Here is a 25,976-nt window from a genome sequence, read left to right as displayed (position 1 = left end):
AACAACTATATGATGACATCAGCAAGTTCCGTCGCACCATCAGACTCACCATGGACTACTCTCCAGAATTGGTTGCATTCTTAGACACACGCATCTCCATCAGGGATGGTCACCTCATCACTTCACTGTACCGCAAGCCCACGGATAACCTCTTGATGCTCCACTTCTCCAACTTCCACCCTAAACGCGTTAGAGAAGCCATCCCCTACAGACAAATCTTCCGTATATACAGGATCTGCCCAGATGAGGAGGATCGCAACAGACACCTCCAGATGCTGAAAGATGCCCTCATAAGAACAGGATATGGTGCTCGACTCGTTGATTGACAGTTCCGATGCGCCACAGCGAAAAACCGCACCGACCTCCTCAGAAGACAAACACAGGACACGGCAGACGGAGTACACTTCGTCATCCAGTACTTCAGTAGAGTGGAGAGGCTACGACACCTTCTCCAGAGCCTTCAACATGTCATTGATGAAGACGAACATCTCGCCAAGGCCATCCCCACGCCCCCGCTTCTTGTCTTCAAACAACTGCAAAAGCTCAATCAGACCATTGTCCACAGCAAACTACCCAGCCTTCAGGAGAACAGGGAACATCATACAAACCTGCCACAGCAACCTCTGCAAGACGTGTCGGATCATCGACACGGATGCCAACATCTCACTTGAGAACACCATCCTCTAGGTACACGGTATATATGCTTGCAACTTGGCCAACGTTGTCCACCTGATACACTGCAGCAAAGGATGTACGAAGCATGGTACATTGGGGAGTCCACGCAGACGCTACGACAACGGATGAATGAACACCGCTCGGCAATCACCAGACAAGAATATTCTCTTCCTGTTGGGAAACAATTCAGTGGTCAAGGACGTTCGGCCTCTGATCTTTGGGTAAATGTTCTCAAGGCAGCCTTCACAACACACAGTGCAGAGTCGCTGAGCAGAGACTGATAGCCAAGTTCTGCGCACATGAGGATGGCCTCAACCGGGATCTTGGGTTCAAGTCACATTATCTGTAACCCCCAAGACTTGCCTGGCATTGCAAAATCTCACTAACTGTCCTGACTGGAGATAATACACATCCCTTTAACCTGTGCTTAACACTCTCTCCACTCACATTGTCTGTAGCTTTAAGACTTGATTACCTTTAAAAACTTGCATTCCAAACATTATTTTGTAAATTTGAGTTTGTGTCTTTATATGCCCTGTTTGTGAACAGAACTTCTACTTACCTGATGAAGGAGCAGCGCTCTGAAAGCTAGTGGCCTTTGCTAAAAAAATAAACCTGTTGGACTTTAACCTGGTGTTGTGGACTTCTTGATGACAGAAAAGAGAGGGTGGCTGTAGAGGTTGTTTTATGGACTGGAGGACTCTGATCAGTGGTGTGCCTCAGCGATCAGTGCTGGGTCCGTTGTTATTTGTCATTTATGTCATTGATATAGATGAGAATATAGGAGACATGGTTAGTAAGTTTGCAGATGACACCAAGATTCATGGCATATTGGACAGTGAAGAAAGTTATCTCCAATTGCAACAGGATCTTAATCAGTTGGGCCAGTGGTTTGATGAATGGCAGATGGAGTTTAATTTAGATAAAAGCAAGGTGATGCATTTTGGTAGATTGAACTAGGGCAGGACTTAGTCGGTTAATGATAGGGCATTGGGGAGAGTTACAGAACAAAGAGATCTAGGGGTACATGTTCATAGCTCCTTGAAAGTAGAGTCACAGGTGGACAGAGTGGTCAAGAAGGCATTCAACATGCTTAGTTTCATTGGTCAGAACACTGAATACAGGCGTTAGTATGTCTTGAAGTTGTGCAAGACATTGGTAAGGTCACATTTGGAATACTGTGTACAGTTCTAATCACCCTATTATACAAAGGATATTATTAAACTAGAAAAAGTACAGAAAAGATTTACGAGAGTGCTACCGGAACTTGATGGTTTGAGTTATAAGAAAAGGCTGGATAGACTGGGACTTTTTCTTTGGAGCGTAGAAGGCTGAGGGATTATCTTATAGAGGTGTATAAAATAATGAGGAGTATAGAGCAATTAGATAATCCATCTTTTCCAAAGGTAGGGGAGTCTAAAACTAGGTTTAAGGTGAGAGCGGAGAGATACAAGAGAGTCCAGAGGGGCAATTTTTTCGGAGGGTGGTGAGTGTCTGGAACAAGCTGCCAGAGGTAGTAGTAGAGGTGGGTACAATTTTGTCTTTTAAAAAGCAGTTAGACGGTTACATGGGTAGAGGGATATGGGCCAAATGCGGGCAATTGGGATTAATTTAAGTGCTTAAAAAAAAAGGAGCGGCATAGACAAGTTGGTCCAAAGGGCCTGTTTCCATACTGTAAATCTCTTGACTCTAGTTTCCCACTAATCTTTGCCACTTTGTATGCATTTTCTTTCAATTTGATACTCTACTTTATTTCCTTAGATATCCGTGGCTAATTATGTCTTTTTCTATAGTTCTTCCTGATTACTGATATATACTTCTGCTGAGCACTGTGAAAAATTGTTTTGAAAATCCTCCACTGTTCTTCAATTGTTCCACCATTAAGATTTTGCTCCAGTCTACCTTAGCCAACTCCTCCCTCATCCCATTGAAGTTTCTTTTGTTTCAGCACAAGACACTGGGATTGGATTTTACCTTCTCACGCTCCATCTGTATTTTAAATTCAACCGTACTGTGATCCCTAATTGTAAGATCAATCATTATTCCTGTCTCATTACACAGGACCAGATCTAGGATAGCTTGCTTCCTCGTAGGTTCCATTACATACTATTGAAGGAAACTATCGCGGATACATTCTCTGAACTTCTCCTTAAGGCTACCTTGACTGACCTGGTTTGACCCATCAACATGTAGATTAAAATACCTCATAATAATTGTTGTACCAGTTTTACATGCATCAGTTATTTCTTTGTTTATTTCTTGCCACACCATGATGTTACTATTTGGTGGCCTATGGACTTTTTCTCATTATTTCTAATTTCCACCCAAATGGATTCAACCTTTTGTTTCCATACAACCTATATCATCTCCCACTACCGCCCTGACATCATCCTTAAATATCAGAGCTACACCACCTTCCTTACCTTCCTGTCTGTCCTTCCGAACAGTCTGATATCCCTGGATATTTAACTCCCAGTCTGGGCCATTTTGCAACCATGGGGGGGGGGGGGTGCGATTCTCCCATTCCGACCCACTAATTTTTTTCTCGGGTCAGGAGATGCACGTTACGTCGATTGAACGCACGCGGGTCTCTCACTGGCAATGTAGCGCAGCTGAGACCACACTGGAAACTGACAGGAAGACCAGATAATTAATTTTAATCTATTTTTAATGTTGTTTGAATGTAATTATTGGGCCCTGGTCTGAATTCTTAGGGCCCGATAGCATTTTCCACCACGCCAGTATAGGGTTTGTAGTAGCTCCCCACTTTTGGGGAATAGTGGGAGACTCTGCTGGAGTGAAGGGGTGGGGGAAGCCCAGGGGGTCAGGCAGCAGGTCATGTCCCCTGGGCGTAGCCATCCTGGCAGTGCCCCGACATGGCCCAAGGGGCAAAGTGTCCATGCTTGGTGGGAGCGTCTTGGCACTGCCCACTGTGCCCAAGGGGATGGGGCTTGATGGAGAGGGGCCTAGGTTTGGATGGGAGGGGTCCCCACTGCTACTCTGCATTGAATCTGGTTGGGGCTGGAGGGAGGCCAGCAATTTTGGTGGAGGGGGGGGGGGATCTGCTTCCGTTGTGGAGGTGGGGGGAGAGAGACCGCGGCTTCAGAATGGGGTGAGGGGGGGCTGGAGACTGTGGAAGCGTCGGGGATGCGAATGCCTGTGGAGACAATGATCGGGTCTTGGGGGTCAGTGTTGGAGAGGCAGCACTATGAGGATCCTGGCCTGGCCAGCAGACCAGAGGCTGACAGTTCGGGGCATATTGCACGTGCTCAAAGTTCTGGAACTGTCGCACTCTGGCATGAATAGGCCCTACCCCGCAGAACTTTTAATGATATTCGCAGTTGTGATCCCTGCAGTGCACAGAGTGTGGGAGATTCGAATTTCCATTCCCAGTGAAAAAACAATCCTGATTTACACCATTATTCCCGCAAATTCAGCACTTAGAATTTTTTGAGGAGAATCTCTCCCCCCCCATGTCTCTGTCGTGGCCACCAAATCATTCTCATTCACAATGATTTGTGCCAGCAACTCATTTACCTTGTTTCAAATGCCGCAAACATTCAGATAAAATGCCCTTATGCTCGCTTTTGTACCTTCTTTTTGAATCTTAACATCTCCTGAGTTCTCCTTCCTATTAACTTTTTTCCTGATGTTTGATGTAGTTGGAACCTTCTCCTGACGTCTAACCTGATGCTTTGCTTTCCATTAAATGTTGTACTTTCCGTAGTTTTACTCTTCCCTTCTCCCAACTTGCTATTTATCCATTTTGCTAGAACTCTGGTCCCAGATTGTTTCAGATGAAGACCATCCAACAGTACAGATCCCTCCTGTTCCAGTACTGATATCAATACCCCATAAAATGGAACCTCTCTTTCCTGCACTATTCCTTTACGACTCGTTAACTTCCCTAATTTTCTTAACCCTATGCCAATTTGCACGTGGTAATCCAGAGATTATAACCATTGAGGACTTGCTCTTTAATTTAGTTCCTAATGTTAAATTTGTTTTTCGTGAGACTCTTCCATCCTTGATACGAAGGCAAACACCAACTGCTGTCCAATTCAAATGTTCTTTATTTTTCTTACATATGCAAGCTGGCAAACCTCTGCTACGTAACTTCCACCCAGTGCTGGGAGTCACGTAGCAAAGGCGCGCTGAATAATGGGACAGTCCTCCTTTATGTAGCTTTTACAATCCTTATGATCACATGCGGTTTGATATAATATAGCTATTCTCAAAACACCGTTTGTTGTAGTCAAGTTAACTATATCGTAAGGTCGTAATATTGTTATGTTGAAAGAAACAGAACTGTTAAAGGGTAACTTTGTTAATCGCAGATGTCTTAACTTGTCATTTTGAAATCAACTCAAAAGTTCTTAGTTGCATGCGATGTTAACCCCTTAATATCTCATTCCCTTCTTTTATCATTTCGTGATAACTTTAACCTTTAGGGAGGAGCTTGAGCTCTGTTATAAGCCAGGCATCAACAAACACATTGTAGCAAGAATAGTAATAAGCATTCCCAAATGCATTAACATTCTGTTTGGGTTGATCCCAGTTCTTCATTAGCACGACTTCTCCTATCTGTGGTCCAGGGAAGCAGTCCTCTGGATCAGAATCTTGATCCGGTGTCCGTGGAGTTGATCCAAAGGTGCACCATATCTGTGAATGAAGAAACTTTATAGACGATGTTAGCTGTTGGAAGTACTTCTACATTTTGTCTCCCATAATGTGTAAATCTATCTGGGTGGGCGGGTTTGTATTTGGGCATCCTGCTTGGCTTACCATAGATTATCTCCGCAGCTGATAGTCCACTGATAAAGTAGGGTGTTATTCTCATGTGGTAGAGGGCTAAGGATAAGACTTTTAACTAATTTAGACCGGTTTCAGATGTTAGCTTGGCGAGCTTAGCTTTAAAGGCCCTATTAGCTCTTTCCACTATCCCTGCTGCCTGGGGGTGGTAGGCACGGTGGAACTCCTGCTGAATGTGTAAAATGTCACATAGTTATTAATTTTCCCTACAAAATGGGGGCCATTGTCTGAGCTAATCTGTTCGGGTACCCCAAATCTCGGTATTGTTTCTGTCAATAATAACTATACTACTGCCGAGGCCCTGTTATTTGTAGTTCAGAAAGCCTCTATCCATCGACTAAACATATCAACAATTACAAGACAATACTTATAATACTGCGCACGCGGTAATTCGATAAAATCCAACTGAATACAATCAAATGGGCCGTCTGGCAAGGATGATTCCCCTGGTGAGCACGTTATTCCTTGGCCAGTGTTATTTTGTTGGCATGTTAAACTTGATGCTATGCGAGACTGAGCAGCCTTGGCCGGTTGTGGGTGCCACCAGATAAGAAGCAATATTCCACTCATTCCCTCTTTCCCAAGGTGGGTGTCAAAGTGTAGACAATCAATCAATAAAGGCAGTAATACATCTGGTATACAAACTTGGCCAGCTGGGGTAACCCAGGGGCCTTTTGACGCAGAATGCAAACATCCATGCGTCTTCCAAAGATCGTGTTCAGAAGCAGGGCCGTCGCCCTGTAAGCGCTGAATAGTGACTATATTTGGCATGCCCACTGTGCTCAAAGAAGGCGAGCGATTTATCACCTGTTTATTCACGGAGGACACTGTTAGTTTGGGCTGTTGCAGCCTTTTTGGTGGCATAGTCAGCCCTGGCATTACCCCTGGTGTTGGTACTTTGGAACAACAATGGCATGCCACATATGTCAGGAGGTACCTCCAGTTTTTTATTTTACCATTGTTTGGCTTGTCGCTCTAGCCCTTTTTCTCGGTCTCGTCTCCCTTTCCAGTCTCAATTGTTCTGCTCTATCTCTTTTGCTTTTCCCATACTTCTCACATTCCCACTTCAACATTTCCCAAGTTTTGGGTTTCCCTACATCATCACATTCACTGATCCCTCTCCTACGTGCGTTATCTTCCCAGCTGGCCAGCTTTCATTTTTCAGCTACTTCCTTTCGATTGGCACAGGTAGTCACGTCTCCAGCTTCATTTAATTCCCACCCTTTACTTTTTTTTCTGAAGGGCATAGATAGGGTGAACAGTGGGAATCTTTTTCCCAGGTCGGAGGTGACAATCACGAGGGGTCACAGGTTCAAGGTGAAGGGGTGAGGTTTAACTCAGATATCAGAGGGACGTATTTTACACAGAGGGTGGTGGGGGCCTGGAATGCACTGCCAAGCAGGGTGGTGGCGGCGGACATGCTGGGATCGTTTAAGACGTATCTGGATAGCCACATGAACAGACTGGGAATGGAGGGATACAAACGAATGGTCTAGTTGGATCCATGAGTGGCGCAGGCTTAGAGGGCTGAAGGGCCTGTTTCCTGTGCTGTATTGTTCTTTAAAACAATTTAATAAATACTCTACAAGGACAAACAGGCTTTAACAACTCCTACTTTCAATCTAATGCAACAACAACCACCTATATTTGACAAGCAAGCAGACCACACAAACACTCTGAAATACAAAAACTATTCCAGTTATTGGATCAACCTTAGATTTTTTCAAATCAATTTTCCATCTTGCCAATTAATTTATAATATTTCCCTAGTAATTCCCATCCGTTACTATGTCTCATGGGACTCGAACCTCAAATTCTACCGATTTAGGGACTCGAACCCCTGCCACGGGGGACTCAAACCTCCCGAGTTTAATATACCAAAGCCCTGGGGACTCTAACCTCCAGGTACATGTGGGGGACTCGAATCCTCCACTTTCTTACTGAATAAGTCTGGGGACTCTAACCACCAGGCCACTCGGGGTTTGGGGGGGGGGGGGGGGTCTCTAACCACCCGGTGTCTTAACAAATAAACCTGGGGACTCTAACCACCAGGGCAACTGGGGGACTCAAACCGCCCAGCGAAGGACGAGTCAGTGTTCAAGGACATAAGTTGTCTCCAGGTGCCATCAATACAGGACCTCGGGGAACGAGAGGTCAACTGGGAATTAGTTTAGTGAGAGAGATCAAAGTTAATCTTACCTTGTGGGCCTATCTATCTCACGTTACCAACACCCAGACGATCGCTTATTCAGCCCACCTCAGAGGACATTTGTATATGTTGGAACCCTGCTCGCAGCACCAGTTGTTAAATTTGTTTTTCGTGAGACTCTTCCGTCCTTGATGCAGAGGCAAACACCAACCGCTGTCCGATTCAAAAGTTCTTTATTTTTCTTACATATGCAAGCTGGCAAACCTTTGCTACGTAACTTCCACTCAGTGCTGGGAGTCACGTAGCAAAGGCGTGCTGAATAATGGAACTGTTCCCCTTTATGTAGCTTTTACAATCCTTATGATCACATTATGTCTGATACAGTATAGCTTATCACAAGATACCTTTTGTTCTAGTCAGGTTAACCATATCTAAGGTCGTAATATTGTTATGTTGAAAGAAAGAGAACTGTTAAAAGGATAAATTTGTTAGTCGCAGATGTCTTAAGCTTGTCATTTTGAAATCAACTCAAAAGTTCTTAGTTGCATGTGATATTAACCCCTTAATATTTCACTAGTACTTGATTATCCCTGACAGGTCCTCTTTCCTGGTGACCTGACAGGTGGTCAGGAAGGCTAATGGGATGCTGGCCTTCATAGCGAGGGGGATTGAATATAAAAGTAGGGAGGTCTTGCTGCAGCTGTGTAGGGCATTGGTGAGGCCGCAGCTGGAGTACTGTGTGCAGTTTTGGTCGCCGTACTTACGCAAGGATATTTTGGCCTTGGAGGGAGTGCAGAGGAGGTTTACTAGGCTGATACCGGAGTTGAGGGGGTTGAGCTATGAGGAGAGGCTGAATAAACTAGGCTTGTACTCGTTAGAGTTTAGAAGAATGAGGGGAGATCTCATTGAGACGTATAAGATGATGAATGGGATGGATAGGATAGAGGTGGAGAGGCTCTTCCTGCTCAGAAAGGACAGTAGGACTAGGGGGCACAGCCTCAAGATAAAGGGGGGGCGGTTTAGAACGGAGTTGAGGAGGAACTTCTTCGCTCAAAGGGTGGTGAATCACTGGAATTCTCTGCCCGTTGAGGTGGTGGAGGCTGCCTCGCTAAACATTTTTAAGACGCGGGTTGATGGGTTTTTGGTAGGCGAGGGGATTGGGGGTTATGGGGAGAGGGCGGGAATGTGGAACTGAGACACAGTAAAAAGTCTGACAACACCAGGTTTTAGTCCAACCTATTTATTTGATAATATACTCTCAAGCTTTCGGGGTTAGTCCCTTCGTCAGGTGAGACACAACTGAGACACGACAGATCAGCCATGATCTTGTTGGGTGGCGGGGCAGGCTCGAGGGGCTGGATGGCCTGCTCCTGCTCCTATTTCTTATGTTCTTATGTTCTTTCCTAGTTTGCCTATGTTGTTGTTCCAATGTGGACCACGACAACTGGAAACTCCCCTCCCACTCCAGTATCTATGTCTTTTCTATAACAGGCTAAAAATGCACATGATACACCAAGTGCGGCCTCACCAACAACTTCTACAGCTGTAATATAATTTCCCAGCACCTATATTCAGTGCCCTGACTGATGAAGGCCAGTGTGCTGAACGCCTTCTTCACCACCCTGCCGACCTGTGACATTGCTTTCAATGAACTGTGTACTTGTACTCCTGCCTTCCAGGACAGTGTTGCTGGAATCAGCCTCAAGTACAGAGTGGTTGAGAAGCTCTTCAACCTGAGGAGACTCCAAGCTATTACTGAAGTGAAGGAGACTGTTCTGAGAGACTTCCTCTTTGCCAATGACTGCGCCCTATACACTGGCTCAGAGCCAGAGATGCAAGTCAGTATGGACAAATTTTCCATGGCTTGTGACAACTTTGGACTCATCATCAACATTAAAAAGACCGAAGTCATGCACCGTATGCAGAACCCATAATCACAATCAAAGGGCAGAAACCACAGGCAGTGGACCAGTTCACTTATCTGGCAGCATCCTCTCCCAAACAGTGACTATTGATACAGAAGTTAACTGCAGAATAGCAAAGGCAAGTTCTGCTTTCGGTCGACTGCACTCGAGGAATCAGCCCAGCAACAAAACTGAAGGTGTACAGCACTGCGGTACTCACTACCCTCCTGTATGCCTGTGAAACGTGGACTGTGTATCAAAGGCATGCAAGACAGCTCAATCATTTCCACATGACTTGACTACACAGAATGTTATGCATCAGATGGCAAGATAAAGTACCAGACACTGAAGTTCTCTCTAGAGCAAGTCTACCATCAGTCCACACACTGCTGATGAGAGTGCAGACCCGGTGGGCAGGTCATGTTATCCGTATGTCAGACGAGTGCATATCCAAGCAGCAGCTTTTTGGGGAATTCTCTGCTGGAAGACGCTCGCGTGGAGGGCAGAAGAAACGTTTCAAAGACACACTCAAGGCTTCCCTGAAGTCGCTTGACATAGACATGACCACCTGGGAAACGTTGGCACAAAACTGCCCTACCTGGCGCTGCCTCATCCACAAAGGCTGTCAAGCTTATGAAGCAAGCTGTATTGCTGAAGCACAACTTAAGCGCGAGCTGTGCAAGTCCAGAGCCACCAGTGCAACAACTACAGTGTCTACACAAGTCTATCCAACATGTGCCAGGACATTCTGTGCCCAAATTGGCCTGATCAGTCATCTTCAGACACATCACCACCAGCCTCAAAATGACTAATGGTGTTAAGGTCCTCATTGATGACGATGGAAGCACAGCAACTTGTACTCCTAGGTCCCTCTGTGCCTCAATAATCCCTAGGGCCCTACCATTCACTATATAAGTCCTACCCTGGATTGACTTTCCAAAGTGCAACACCTCACACTTATCAGCATTGACGTTCATTTGCCAATCCTCAACCCTAACTAATCAAGATCCCCCTGTAATTTTTGATAACCTCCTTTGCTGTTAACAATACATCCTAATTTAGTATCATCTGCAAACTTACTAACCATGCCTTGTACATTCACATCCAAATTATTTATATAAATAATGAATAGCAAAGGTCTCAATGTCGACCCTTGAGGCACATCACTAGTCACAGGCTTCCAGTCCGTGAAACAACCATCGATCACATTCAGAGTCTGAAAAGGAATCTGGAAAGGTTGGGCAAAGATGTGGAAGATTGAGTATAATATGGTGGACCTGTCCAGTTTGGCAAGAAGAGCAGAAAAGCATCATGTTATTGCAAATAGAAAGAAATTGCAGAATTATGGCACAGAGGGATCTCAGTGTCCTGGTCCACGAACCTCAAGTGAGAATGCAGCTACAGCAAATGATTCGGAAAGCAAATGGAATGTTGTCATTTATTGCAAGGGGAATGGAATTTAAAAGTAAGGAAGCTTTTGGTAGAGCTACATAGGGTGTTGATGTGACTGGAATATTGTGGGTAATTTTCCTCTCATTTAAGGAAGGACAGACTGTCATTAAAAGTAGTGCAGAGAGTGTTTGCTTGTGAATCTTAGGATGAAGGGATTATCTTGTAAGGAAAGGGTGGACAGGCTGAGCCTGTATTGATTGAAAACAGAATGAGAGATGGTCTTACTGAAACAAAATGATCCAGAGGGGACTTAACAGTGGATGCTGAAAGGGAAAAGCATCTCCCTTTGTGGAAGAGACTAGATCATGGGGCACAGTTTAAAAAAAAGTCTCCCATTTAAGACCGAACGAAATGAGGAGAAATATTTTCCCTGAATGTGGTGAGTCTGTGGAATTCTCTTTCCCTAGCGAGCAGTGAGGCATGGTCATTCAATATGAGAGAACATAACTATCAGAATAGATAAGGAAGAAATGGATGTGGTGTATTTAGATTTTCAGAATGCATTTGATAAAATGCCACATAAGAGGCTAGTGTGCAAAATTGAAGCATATGGGATGGGGAAAATATATTGGCATGATTTGAGAATTAGTTAGCAGACAGGAAACCGAGTAGGAATAAATAGGCCTTTTTGAGTGGTAGGTAGTGACTACTGGGGTCCCGCAGAGATCTTGGTGGGAATGTGAGTGGTGAGGGGGATATTAAAAGGCTTCAAGATGATTTAGACAAGTTGAGTGAGTGGGAAAATACATGACAGATGCGGTAGCCCTTAGATAAATATGAAGCTATTCACTTCAGATTGAAAAACAGAATGGCAGAGTATTATTTAAATGGTGATATATTAGGAAATGTTGGTATACAGAAGGACTGGCTTGTCGCTTGTACACCAGTCACTGAAAGCAGGTTTAGCAAGCAGTTAAGGCACCTGGTTGTCTGCCCTTCTGTTCAAGAGGACTTGAATAAAGTGTCTTCTTGCAGCTATACAGGACCTTGATGAGACCATGCCTGGAACATTGTGTGTAGGTTTATTCTCTTATCTAAGAAAGGATATACTTGCCATAAATGGAGCGCAATGAAGATTTACCAGACTGATTTCTGGGGTGGTAGAATTGTTTTATGAGAGATTGAGTTGACCAGAGCTGCATTCACTGGAATTTGGAAGACTGAGAGAGTTTCAAATTGAAAAGCATAAAATTCTGACAGAGCTATACAAACTGGCTGAAAGGATGATGTTTCCTCTCTCTAGAGCAAGGGGTCACAGGATATGGGAGTAGGCTATTTAGGACTGAAATGAGAATCTTGTTCACTGAGGATGGAATTATCTACCAGAGAAGGCTGTGGAGGCCAAATCACTTAATATATTTAAGAAGGAAAATATATATTTCTCGACTCTAAAGGTATTAAGAGATATGGGAGAGTGCAGGAGTACAGTGTCGAGATTAAGTTTCAGCCATGATCACAGTGGATGGTGGGTCAGGCTTGAAGAGCTGGATGACCTACTTCCCTTATTTTCCATGTGCCGTTAATATTTTTAAGATATAGTTGGATTCTTGATCGATAGGTGAGTCAAAAGGTATCACGGATAGACAGGAAAGGAGAAGCTGCAATTAATCAGATTAGCAATGATCTTATCAAATGGTGGACAGGCTCAAGGGGCCAAATAGCCTTCACTTTTTCCTGGTTTGTATGTTCTAAGACCTTAATAAATTAGCAATTTTATTGGGTGAGTAATTCAGACACCTGCATCAATGCTGCAAAGATATGAATTAAAATCCTACCAAAGCACTTGGAAAATTTAAATTCTATTAATCTGTTTTAAAATGCTAGACATTGGTAATAATTAGGAAACAACCAGATTATTGTAAAATTAATCAGATTCAGCAATAACCTTTGGGGGCAGAAATCTATCGTCCTTGCCTGTTCCGGCCTGTGCATGACTCCAGACCTATTGCAATGTGGTTGATTCATAACTGTCCTGTGAAATGACCTAGCAAACCAATTAATTGTTGGTGTTTTGCCACCACTTGCTCAGGGACAATTATGGATGGAAAATAATTGCTGGCCTGGTCAATGATCAAGAGGAAACTGTTAGTATTCTCATAATGTTTATAAAATTAAATTTAATAAAATTGAATTGGGGCGGTACGGTGGCTTAGTGGTTAGCTCTGCTGCCTCACAGTGTCACGGTCCTAGGTTTGATTCCTGCCTTGGGTCACACTCTGTGCAGAGTTTGCATGTTCACCCCATGTCTGCGTGGGTTTCCTCCCACAGTGTGAAAGATGTGCTGGTTAGGTGCATTGAACCGAAAAGGCACTGGAGTGTAGCAACTAGGGGAATTTCGCAGTAACTTCATTGCAGTGTTAATGTAAGCCTTACTTGTGACTAATAAGCTTAAACTTTAAAGTTTCCAATTTTCTGTATGGATAAAGGGTTAACTGTTGTAGCAGTTGTGCTCTATGTTGTTGTTTGGTAACTGGTGCATTTTTATTTCTGTAGAGGATAAAGCTGCCCAATCCCTGTTGAATAAACTAATCCGCAGTAACCTGGTTCAGTCGACACATCAAGTTGAGGTACTCCAGAGAGATCCAAATTCTCCCCTGTACTCTGTGAAGTCCTTTGAAGAGCTGCATTTGTAAGCATTTTTTCTCCTTCTTTGTTGTTTACATTTCTCTTGGTACTGTCAAATCTAGATAATTGATGACGCCTGTAGCTCCAATGTACCAAAACTCCCCATTCATTCTTACTGTACAGTTTTCCTGATTATGGGCATAGCTCTTTACTGTCCAACTCTGATGAAAGTGTAAAATGTTCCTATTCATATTCCCAGTGCTACACATCGTAATGATCATTGGCCAGGCCCCCAGGTTGTTGGTGAGTTCTGGTTAGGGACCAATAGAATTTGTTTGAAATAGACTAAATTTGGGATTTGAGATGCTTTCTAAGTGAATAAAGCCACAAGTTTTGGAAAAACCAAAGTAAATTTTACAATGCAAGGTTAAAAAGATGAATCAGTTTACACGATCTATCACTCTGAAACCCAAGTGGGGGTTTGTGGATGCCTCCTCAGCATCCGCCCAGATGATTGTCACAGAAAAATTTCCATGTAGTGTGTCCAACATAGCTTGCCTGTTAATTCATGTATACCTCATATTAACCCCGATTGTTGGATATATAGTAGAATCATAGAATCCCTACAGTGCAGAAGAAGGTCATTCGGCCCATCGACCATGATACAACCCAAAGAGCAGAAAGTGGAATCGTTGTGGGTGGAGATTAGGAACAGCAAAGGGAGGAAGACGCTGGTGGGTGTCATTTATAGGCCCCCAAATAATGATCTGGAGGTGGGGCGGGCTGTTAACACGCAAATAAATGCGGCGTGCAGGAATGGAACAGTGATAATTATGGGGGATTTCAATCTACATATTGATTGGTCGACCCATGTTGGACGCGGTGGGCTTGAGGAAGAGTTCTTGGAATGCTGCCGGGATAGTTTCCTTGAACAGTGTGTGTTGGAGCCGACGAGGGAGCGAGCTATCTAGGATCTGGTATTACGTAATGAGGCGGGTAGAATTAGGGACCTTATGGTGAAGGATCCCCTTGGGAAGAGTGATCGTTGTATGGTGGAGTTTTTGATGCAGATGGAGGAGGAGAAAGTGGGTTCCCGGACATGTGTCCTTTGTTTGAACAGAGGGGAGTACGGTAGGATGAGAGAGGAATTGGCGAATGTTGATTGGGGGAGCGCGTTGGAAGGTAGGTCTGCTGAGGAACAGTGGAGGATCTTTAAGGAGATCTTTCTTGGTGCTCAGCAGAAATTTATTCCGATGGTTAAAAAGGATCGTAGGAGGAGAGGTAATCAGCCATGGATAACGAAGGAGGTAAAGGAAAGTGTTAAATTAAAAGCGGATGCGTTTAGAGTAGCTAAGAGTAGTGGGCGAGAAGAGGATTGAGAGAGGTTTAAATGTCAACAAAGAATGACAAAGAAGTTGATAAAGAAGGGTAGGATAAACTATGAAGCTGGGCTGGCACTTAATATAAAAAAAGGATAGCAAGAGTTTTTATAAAAAGGAAGAGGCTGACTAGGGTGAACGTTGGACCCTTAGAGGATGAGAGGGGGGACTTAGTGGTAGGGGATGGGGAAATGGCTGAGGCCTTGAATAACTTTTTTGTTTCGGTCTTCACGGAGGAGGACGTGAATAATTTGCCGGGTGTTAGCGATGGAAAGATGGTAGGAGTGGAGGGCCTGAATGACATTAATGTTACTAGAGAGGCGGTGCTCGACAGACTGGAGGGACTGATTGTGGACAAGTCCCCAGGACCGGATGGAATGCATCCGAGGGTTCTGAAAGAAATGGCGGCGGTGATAGTCGATGCCTTGGTGATTATTTTCCAAACGTTGCTGGATTCCGGGTAAGTGCCGGAAGATTGGAAAACGGCTAATGTTACGCCATTGTTTAAGAAAGGTGACAGGCAAAAGGCAGGGAATTATAGGCCGGTTAGTTTAACGTCTGTTGTAGGTAAAATGTTAGAATCCGTGATCAAGGAGAAAATAGCGAGGCATCTTGAGGAGAATTGTTTGATAGAGCAGACGCAGCACGGTTTCGTTAAGGGGAAGTCGTGTCTGACAAATTTATTGGAGTTCTATGAGGATGTGTCTAGTGCGGTGGATAGAGGAGAGCCGGTGGATGTGGTGTTCCCTGATTTTCAGAAGGCGTTTGACAAGGTGCCTCACAAGAGGTTATTACAGAAGATCAGGGGGCATGGAGTTGGGGGTAGGGTGTTAGCGTGGATAGAGGATTGGCTGTCAAATAGGAGGCAGAGAGTGGGGGCCAATGGGTGCTATTCGGATTGGCGGTTGGTGACTAGTGGAGTGCCCCAGGGGTCAGTGCTGGGGCCTCAGCTATTTACCATTTATATAGATGATCTGGAGGAGGGAATCGAGTGTATGATGTCGAAATTTGCTGATGACACCAAGATTGGTGGAACAGCAAATTGTGCGGAGGGTGTGGAGAGTCTGCAGAAGGATCTAGATAGGCTGGGTGAATGGGCCAGGAACTGGCAAATGGAATTTAATGTTGGCAAATGTGAAGTTGTCCACTTTGGTAGGAAGGACTATTACTTACATGGCGAAAAACTGCAGCATGCGATGGTGCAGAGGGACCGCGGGGTCCTTGTGCATGAGTCGCAAAAACCCAGCCTGCAGGTGCAGCAGGTGGTCAGGAAGGCAAATGGGATGCTGGCCTTCATAGCGAGGGGGATTGAATATAAAAGTAGGGAGGTCTTGCTGCAGCTGTATAGGGCACTGGTGAGGCCGCAGCTGGAGTACTGTGTGCAGTTTTGGTCGCCGCACTTACACAAGGATATTTTGGCCTTGGAGGGAGTGCAGAGGGGGTTCACTAGGCTGATACCGGAGTTGAGGGGGTTGAACTATGAGCAGAGGCTGAATAAACTAGGCTTGTACTCGTTAGAGTTTAGAAGAATGAGGGGAGATCTCATTGAGACATATAAGATGATGAATGGGATGGATAGGATAGAGGTGGAGAGGATCTTCCTGCTCAGAAAGGACAGTAGGACTAGAGGGCACAGCCTCAAGATAAAGGGGGGGTGGTTTAGAACGGAGTTGAGGAGGAACTTCTTCACTCAAAGGGTGGTGAATCTCTGGAATTCTCTGCCCGTTGAAGTGGTGGAGGCTGCCTCGCTAAATATATTTAAGTCGCGGGTTGATAGGTTTTTGATAGGCGAGGGGATTAAGGGTTATGGGGAGAGGGCGGGAATGTGGAACTGAGACACGACAGATCAGCCATGATCTTATTGAATGGCGGGGCAGGCTCGAGGGGCTAGATGGCCTACTCCTGCTCCTATTTCTTATGTTCTTAACCCAGTCTCTATCCCCATATATTTACCTTGTTAATCCCTTTAAATTGCGCTTCCCGGGACAGGGCAATTTAGAATAGCCAATGCATCTAACCCATACATCTTTGGACTGTGGGAGGAAACCGGAGCACCCAGAGAAAACCCACGCAGACATGGGGAGAATGTGAAAACTCCACACACCCAGTGACCCAAGCCAGGAATCGAATCCTGGTCTCTGGCACTGTAAGGCAGCAATGTCAAGCACTGTGTCAGCATGCTAATCTTTGACCTGGTATAGTAACATTTGTTTATTCAAAATGCGTGGAATCTTGTGCCTTTATTCTTAGTGTCTTGAATCTCAACCTTTGTCTACCTTAAACAAAATGTTATTGGCCCCTAACTGATCTTATCAAAAATTTGGGAGTCTGATTGAGGAACATAACAGCACCTAAAATGGTGTTCTTACCACATCACATATTTGTCTGAATTACTGGTGCCATATTACTTTTACATCTATTTCTCATGAACATTGATAGCATCATTTTCATTCAAACTCACATCCAGGAAGTGTCTTGTCATTACTTCAGACACAAGGGCCTTTGAAGTTTTTTCTCCCTTTGTGTGGTGAGAGAGAATCAGTTGAATAATTTTTGCAGCAGTATCGACAGTGATCGAGTCATATTATTTATTTAATACAGTTAAAGTCATGATATTTTCCAGACAAATAAGGAAAGGTTTGCTGAGCTTTTTTTAATGGCCTTTGATTAATACCTTGGCTCTATTTCCAAAGCATTAATCATGATTGCCTATTTTGTGAATCAGCACTTTTCTAACTGATGTATTTCTGGCCACAGTTCTGGACATGTGTGACTGCATTATAGCATGACTAATCTAACGCTACACATCACTGTATAAACCACAATTTCTTTCCTGAACTCGACAGCAATTTACATGATTGAACATTCTGTACTCGCTGCTCACAGCTCTGTCTCTGCGCCAGTGGGGAAATTAGCTGATCGCCATGTCAAATTAGCTGATTTATTGTATCAGAAGTGTTCAGTATAGTGTTTGGAATTAGTTGTAGTCATTGTTTCTAGTCATACTGTGATTCATATTGGTTTTCTAGTAAAAATGTTAAGGATACGTAGTTCCCATCACTACCTTATGTTTTGAGTATGATTTAAAACCAAACTGCAAGACAGTGAAAACAATAATAACCAATGGACAAAATATTCAAGTTTTTTTTGTCTGTGTAGCATCTGCTTTATTAAATCTGCCATTTAGCTTAGCAAAACTAGAGATCATCAATATAAGGTAAGACACAAAGAAATTAAAATGGACATTCTGGAGAATGTTACTTACCTGGCGAGTGGTGGGAATATGGAGCTTGGAGTCATTGAGGCGAATAGAATAAATGCATTTAAAGGGAAGCTAGATGTGATGGGTTTGGGGGAATTCAGGGTTATACTCTGAGGATGAGCGAGAGAAAGCTGGAGTGACACACAAACTCGGGCTCGGACATATTGGATTGAGCTTTCTCTTTCTGCCCCGTCTGTTCTCTGAGTGACTTATTGCGTAATATTGATTTCAAAGGCAACAGAGTTTAGCTTTGATGCTGAGCATTTGAATTGCAAACATAAGTAGACCTTCTTTGAAACCTGTTTCTCTTTCCTCATTACGTTAATTATATTAATTTGTATGGCATATATTGATTTTGTTTTTTAATAAATAGTGGTAAGAGATGTTGAAACTCATTTAAATGCTATTCAACCTTCTGATGGATAATTTGGAGTGATCATGATTTGCAGGTCATCTTGTTGTTTTTATACACTAGATGTTAGGCATGCTTGGATCGGATAGTTTTGAAATTGATCTGTTGAAACTAATTTTATGTAAAAAATTAGTTCATTGTAAGATCTTGTTATTAAACTGTAAGTGAATGATATGAATACGACTGGTATTTTGTGAGAACTAGAACAAAGAACAACCCAGCACGGGAAACAGGCTCTTCGGCCCAACGAGCCCGCGCCGCCATCCCAACAAAGCATTTTCCTACAGCTACCTTGACCCGTGTGTATGCGAATGGTACCCCTATTGTAACCAGATTCAGGGGAGAATAGTTTAGGGACAATTTGTTACACCAGTCAGCCTAAGAGCACATGTTTGGGGTGTGGGAGGAAACCGGAGCACCCGGAGGAAACCCACGCAACCACAGGGAGAATGCGCAAACTCCCACAGACACAGGCCCAAATCCATGTGTCTGCACAGCTAGCAGTGATAGTCACTGAGCTGTTGTGGTGCCCGTCTGCTGGTCCAGTTTTAAGTGCACACATCGACGCGAAGTACTCGGCCACTCTCAAAACATCCAAGAGCAGCCCACGCACAACCCCCGAGTGCATGCCCCTCGTTAGACAACACCTGCAGATTAAAAGAGACGAGACATTAACATGTAGCATTACATTTGCAGTATTGTCCCGGGGCTCTGACCCTTTTTAAAACCGTCTCCTATAACTTCCATCCCTGTTTCATTCATGTGCCTAAGTAACTATGAACTATGAGGAGAGGCTGAATAAACTAGGCTTGTACTCGTTAGAGTTTAGAAGAATGAGGGGAGATCTCATTGAGACATGTAAGATGATGAATGGGATGGATAGGATAGAGGTGGAGAGACTCTTCCCGCTCAGAAAGGACAGGAGGACTAGAGGGCACAGCCTCAAGATAAAGGGGGGGGGGAGGGGGGTGCGGTTTAGAACGGAGTTGAGGAGGAACTTCTTCACTCAAAGGGTGGTGAATCTCTGGAATTCTCTGCCTGTTGAAGTGGTGGAGGCTGCCTCGCTAAATATTTTTAAGACGCGGGTTGAAAGGTTTTTGATAGGCAAGGGGATTAAGGGTTATGGGGAGAGGGTGGGGATGTGGAACTGAGCCACGACAGATCAGCCATGATCTTATTGAATGGCGGGGCAGGCTCGAGGGGCTAGATGGCCGACTCCTGCTCCTATTTCTTATGTTCTTATGTTCTTAAGTAAACCTTAAACAAGTCCAGCATGCCTGCCTCCACCACCTTACTTGGTAGTGCATTCCATACCCCCACGACCCTCTGTGTGAAAAACCTTCCTCTAGTATCCAAATTATACTTCTCCCCCCTCACCCTTAGCTTATGACCCCTCGTAACTAGAATTGAGGATTAATGAATAACAAAGTGCATTGCACAGATGAAAGGCTGCTTTGGCAGTTAGGTGCTGTAAAGATTGTCACCTGAACTATAGAAATATAAAATCATTTCAGATATAGAAGGAGGCCATTCAGCCCATCATGACTGTACCCCATGGAAAAGGCTATTCAGCCTAATTCCACTTTCCAGCTCTTGGTCCCTAGTTCATGGCACTTCAAGTGCATATCCAGGTGCTTTTTAAATACATTAAGAGTCTCTACCTTTCAGAGTTTTTCAGGCAGTGAGTTACATTGAGTTGTCAACTCCCCTGTAATCCTCCTACCAGATTAACTTTATGCTCCTAGGTTGTCCTCCCTGATAATGGAAATAAGTCCATCCTATCCACTCTAGCCAGACCCTTCATAACTTAATGCATCTCAAGTAAATTTCCCCTCAACATCCTGTGCTGCCCCACTGATCCAGTCTTCATCACTAAAATCCTCTGGCAACATCCTTGTCAGTTTCCTCTGTGCTGTCTCATGAGGTCATGCCCTTTAATGTGACGAACTGTATGCCATACTACAGCAGTGGCCTAACTAATGTTTTCCTGAATTAGTATGACCCCCTGCTGCTTTAATATTCTATGCCTTCATGAGTAAAGGATTGTGTCCTGTCTTTTTAACCACCTGGTCTTACCTGACTTGCGACCTTCAATGATCATTCATTCCAAAGTCCTCTGTTCCTCTACACTTCTCAATATCCACTTAGTCTGTAACCCTTCACCTTACCTGCCCTCCCTAAATGCATTTCCTCACACTTCTCCAGATTGAATTTGATTTGCTATTTTTCTGCCCACCCAACTAGTCAGTTGATATCATCTTGCAGTTTATAACTTTCTCTATCAATCACATGAACAAGTTTTGTATCTTCTGCAAACATAGCCGTTATATTTAAGCCTATATCTTTAATACGTATCACAACAGCATTGATGTACAGAGGGGTCTTGGGGGTCAAGTCCATAGCTCCCTGAAATTGGCCACACAAGTAGATAGGGTGGTAAAAAGGCACATGGTATACTTGCCTTTACTGGTCAGAGCATTGAGTACAAGAGTCAGGATGTCATATTGCAGCTTTATAAAACTTTTGGTTAGGCTGCACTTGAGTATTGTGTTCACTTCTGGTCATCACATTACATGAAGGGTGTGGAGGCTTTGGAGAGGAGGTTTACCAGGATGATACCTGGATTAGAGGGTATGAGCTATTAAGAGAATCTGGACAAAGTAGTGTTGCCTTCTCTGGAGAGGAGGAGGCTGAAGGGAGACCTGATAGCCTATAAAGTTATGAGAGGCATAGATAGGGTTGACAGTCATAATCATTTCCCAGAGTTGAAATGGGGCATGCAGTGAAGGTGAGAGGGGGGAAAGGCAATGTGACGGGCAAGTTTTATTTAGACAGAGAGTGGTAGATGTCTAGAATGCTGCCAGGGGTGGTGGTGGAGGCAGATGCATAGGGGTGTTTAAGGGCCTGTTAGATAAGATATGAATTTCTAAGGAATAGAGAGATATGAACCAAGGGCAGGCAGAAGGGATTGGTATTATGTTCAACACAACATAGTGGGCCAAAGGGCCCATTCTTGTGTTGTACTGTTCTAAGGGATAAATCAATCATGGTTAACCAGGGAAGTCAAGGATAATATTAGACTGAAAAAAACATACAATATGACATAGATAAGACAGATGATTTAGAACGTCTTCAAACCCAACAAAAGATGAACAAAAAATAGAGGGAGAAGATAAACTGAGGGTTTCCTCTCCCAGTCCAAAGATTTACATGTTAAGTAGACTAGTCGTGATGAATATGGGGGTTACTGGGAGAGGGCCTGGACAAGATACTCTATCAGAGAGTTGGTGCAGACTTGCTGAGCCAAGTGGTCTCCTTCTGCACTGTAGGGATTATATGTGGATTGTAAGAGTTTTTTTATCTGTATATTAGAAGAAAGAGAGACCAGATTGAACATAGACCCCTTGGAGAATGAGACTAGGCAAATAATAAAAGAGAACCAGGAATTTGCAGAGGATTCGTCTTTACAATAGAAGATGCTAATAACATTCCAAAAATACTAAATAATCAAGGAGCAAAAAAGGGGAGGAAATAAATATAATAGCTATTGCTTGCCTTTATTTCCTTTATTTTCTACACTCACTCACTAGCTTTCTGATTTTAATTTCCTATTTTGCTTCTCTCTCTTCTGAATCTACAATCAGATTCTACCCTCTTCCTCCCTCAAAATGAGTGGCAAACCTTCTCATGACAATTGAGGTCCTGGCCTGTTGAGGTGCAACCCTTCCAGTCTGTACAGGTTCCACCTCCCGACCCTTAACACCTCCTTTGATTCCTCTAGTTGCCAACTCAGCAGCGTTTAGAATTTACCTTATTTATTATACCAAATTATTTCATAAATTTTAACACAAAGAACAAAGAAAATTACAGCACAGGAACAGGCCCTTCAGACCTCCAAGCCTGCACCGACCATGCTGCCCGACTGAACTAAAACCCCCTCCCTTTCCGGGGACCATATCTCTATATTCCCATCTCATTCATGTACTTGTCAAGATGCCCCTTAAAATCGTATCTGCTTCCACAGCCTCCCCCAGCAATAAGTTCCAGGCATCCGCCACCCTCTGTGTTTAAAAAAAAAAATCTGCCTCGGACATCTCCTTTAAACCTTGCCCCTCGCACCTTAAACCTGTGCCCCCTAGTAATTGACTCTTCCACCCTGGGAAAAAGCTTCTGACTATCCACTCTGTCCATGCCCCTCATAATCTTGTAGACTTCTATCAGGTCGCCCCTCAACTCTGTCGCTCCAGTGAGAACAAACCAAGTTTCTCCATCCTCTTCTCATAGCTAATGCCCTGTATACCAGGCAACATCCTGGTACATCTTTTCTGTACCCTCTCCAAAGCCTCTACATCCTTCTGGTAGTGTGGCGACCAGAATTGAACACGATATTCCAAGTGTGGCCTAACTAAGGTTATATAAAGCTGCAACATGACTTGCCAATTTTTTAAACTCAATACCCAGTTGATGAAGGCAAGCTTACCACATGCCTTCTTGACTACCTTCTCCACCTTCATTGCCACTTTCAGTGGTCTGTGTACCTGTACACCCAGATCCCTTTGCTATCAATACTCTTAAGGGCTCTGCCATTTACTGTTTATTTCCTTTCTGTATTAGACCTTCCAAAATGCATTACCTCACATTTATCCGGACTAAACTCCATCTGCCATCTTTCCGCCCAAGTCTCCAACCTGCCCTCATCAATCATCTTCGTCACTTCCTCAAAAAACTCGATCAAGTTCGTGAGATAAGACCTCCCCTTCACAAATCCATGTTGCCTCTCACTAATATGTTCATTTAGTTCCAAGTGGGAATAAACCCTGTATGAAAGAATCCTCTTCAATAATTTTCCTACCACTGATGTAAGGCTCACCAGCGTGTAATTACCTGGATTATTCTTGCTACCCTTCTTAAACAAAGGACACCTTCCAGTTTCTTTAGTCTTTCTTCATAACCAAAACCTTATCTTTGGGACTGTAAAGTTTGGAGCTCTATTTATCAAACCGAGAGAAAAAAAATTGAAGAAGCATTCATTCATAACAGTTGTTGGATCAAGGGCTGAATATGTTAGCTTTGTATTCTTGGTAACATTGTGCGTCTTGAATCTGATGCTGTTGTATGTATTTTCAAGATTTATTTTCACATTATATCAGTATATTGAAGCGTAAGCTGTTCACTTATGTTTGAAATCTGAAAATTAGAAATAAAATGAAGGAAAGTTGTCTTTTTACTGTGAATTGATCTGTCAATGTGATATGAAAGTTGAAGGTAAGCAAAAACAAAAGTATGCAGCATCCTTGCATTAATCTCATCATTTGGAGGGAATGGGAATTAGTACAATTCCGTATAGTGGGAGGTGAATTGAGCGAGTCATCTCCTTAGTTAATAATCAATTTAAGTGAAAGAAAGCAATAAGAAAGATTTTGTTAAAAAACAGGTTTTTTTTATCTTTTAGGAAAAAAGAGCTTCTGCAAGGTGTGTATGGAATGGGATTTAACAGACCATCAAAGATCCAAGAGACAGCATTACCCATGATGCTTGCAGAACCGTATGTTTAGCACTCTTAATATAATTGGCCAGATGTGAAAATTGTCATGTGAACATCTTACAGTATATTTTTCTTGATGTATATTTTATTTTGTGACATTTTGTATTTGAATTGTCCTTGCAGCCCTCAGAATCTAATTGCACAATCTCAATCAGGTACTGGTAAGACAGCTGCCTTTGTTTTGGCTATGCTCAGCCGCGTAGATCTCTCCCAGAGACACCCACAGGTAAAGTGTTATAATTTTGCAAAATAATCCATTCATTGGCAACTAGAATTACATGAACAATTTTTTGATTTATTCTTTTAAAATAATGACAATTAGAAATATAATGATCTGGGTTTAAAATTGGAACAGCTTTGTAATTGAACTCGAGCACAATTTTCAGAAACAGAACAGATCAGCCATGAAATTAATGAATAGTAAACACGCTTGAGGAGCCCAATGGCCTATTTCTACTGTTTTTGATGTTTGTATAACAGTGCTAATGTGTATATATAAAAGCAAATGACTGTAGATGCAGGAATCTGAAACAAAAACAGAAAATGCTGGAAAATCTCATGTTTGACAGCATCTGTGGAGCGAGAACAGAGCTAATGTTTCAAGTCTAGTAATGTATACTTCAGTTGGAGGAAGTCCTGGCCAGTTTCACGATTGTATACCAGCGCACTTTCCCCTCAGAGGAGAGATTGCAGAAATGGGCCTCTTGGTATTGACTTGTAAATCACTGTTTTCTGTTTGAACTCAGTGTTAAATATGCAGTTTGTAACTATGTATATCACTATCCAAATGTTTTTTCTGATTTGCCCGGTTATAATCCTGAATGATTTATTGTCCTTTATCCCCCCCAGTGTTTATGCCTTTCTCCAACGTATGAACTGGCTTTGCAGACCGGACAGGTTATTGAACAAATGGGAAAGTGCTGCCCTGATATCAAGCTAGCATATGCAGTGCGAGGCAACAGACGTGAGTAATACTCTAGCATTGATGTCTGCCTACAATTCTAATGAGTGCATGTGCAGCCTGGAGAACACACTGCTAACATTTCAATAATCAATCAAGAAACATCTCTTAAAATCATACAATCATTATAAACATGACAGCTCTTCATCAAACCATCAAATCAGTCCCACTCCCCTGCTCTATCCCATTGGCTGTGTAAATTTATCTCCCTCAAGTACCCAACCAATCTTTGGAATTTGGTACTAAAACTGAAAGGTAATATATACTGGAAGTTGTTTTTATAGAGATTATTCTTTTGCTGTTAAACCAGACTATATACAAAATGTTCCTCACTTTGTCGCAAAAGAATTATGTCAATTTCTTTACAAATTTAGACAGTTCATTTTTTTTTAATTCCTTGATAATATTCAACAAAATAATGGCTGATCCAATCAGAATAGATTTTGATGTGCATGGATCTAGAGTCTTTGCTATTTGTGGTGTTCATTAATGATTTGGGCTGAAATGTAGGGGGAATGATCAAGAAGTTCACAGGTTCATGGAAATTGGTAGGTTGGTAATCACAGAACCGACAGTTCGAAAGACACACTTTGGCCCATCAAGACCACACCGATGCATGAAAGGCCCTGACCTACCCACCTAATCCCACTTGCCAGCACTTGGCCCATAGCCTTGAATGTTATGATGTGCCAAATACTCACCCAGGTACTTTTTAAAGAATGTGAGGCATCCCACCTCTACCACCCTCCCAGGTAATGCATTCCAGACTGTCACTCACCCCTGAGTAAAAAATGTTTTTCCTCAAAGCCCCCCCCCCCAAACCTCCCACCCATCACTTTTAACTTGTGTCCCCTTGTAAC

The 25,976-nt window shown here is 43.3% G+C and overlaps 1 protein-coding gene across 2 annotated transcripts in view; it reads left to right on the top strand.

Annotated features, from left to right (window-relative positions):
• Nucleotides 1-25,976, top strand: part of ddx19a (DEAD-box helicase 19a) — a 91,934-nt gene that overhangs the window by 29,480 nt on the left and 36,478 nt on the right. For both annotated transcript variants that reach the window (XM_080215032.1, XM_080215031.1), the window contains exons 4-7: nucleotides 13,486-13,621; nucleotides 24,063-24,155; nucleotides 24,279-24,381; nucleotides 25,005-25,119. In XM_080215032.1, coding sequence (XP_080071158.1) covers nucleotides 13,486-13,621; nucleotides 24,063-24,155; nucleotides 24,279-24,381; nucleotides 25,005-25,119 — 447 coding nt within the window. The remainder of the gene's footprint in view (nucleotides 1-13,485; nucleotides 13,622-24,062; nucleotides 24,156-24,278; nucleotides 24,382-25,004; nucleotides 25,120-25,976) is intronic.

Source organism: Carcharhinus amblyrhynchos, chromosome 30 (genome assembly GCF_965287045.1).
Source record: "Carcharhinus amblyrhynchos chromosome 30, sCarAmb.v2.hapA, whole genome shotgun sequence".
NCBI classification, from domain to species: Eukaryota; Metazoa; Chordata; class Chondrichthyes; order Carcharhiniformes; family Carcharhinidae; genus Carcharhinus; species Carcharhinus amblyrhynchos.
The sequence above is the reverse complement of the archived record's forward strand: the minus strand, read 5'-3'. Positions and strand labels throughout refer to the sequence as shown.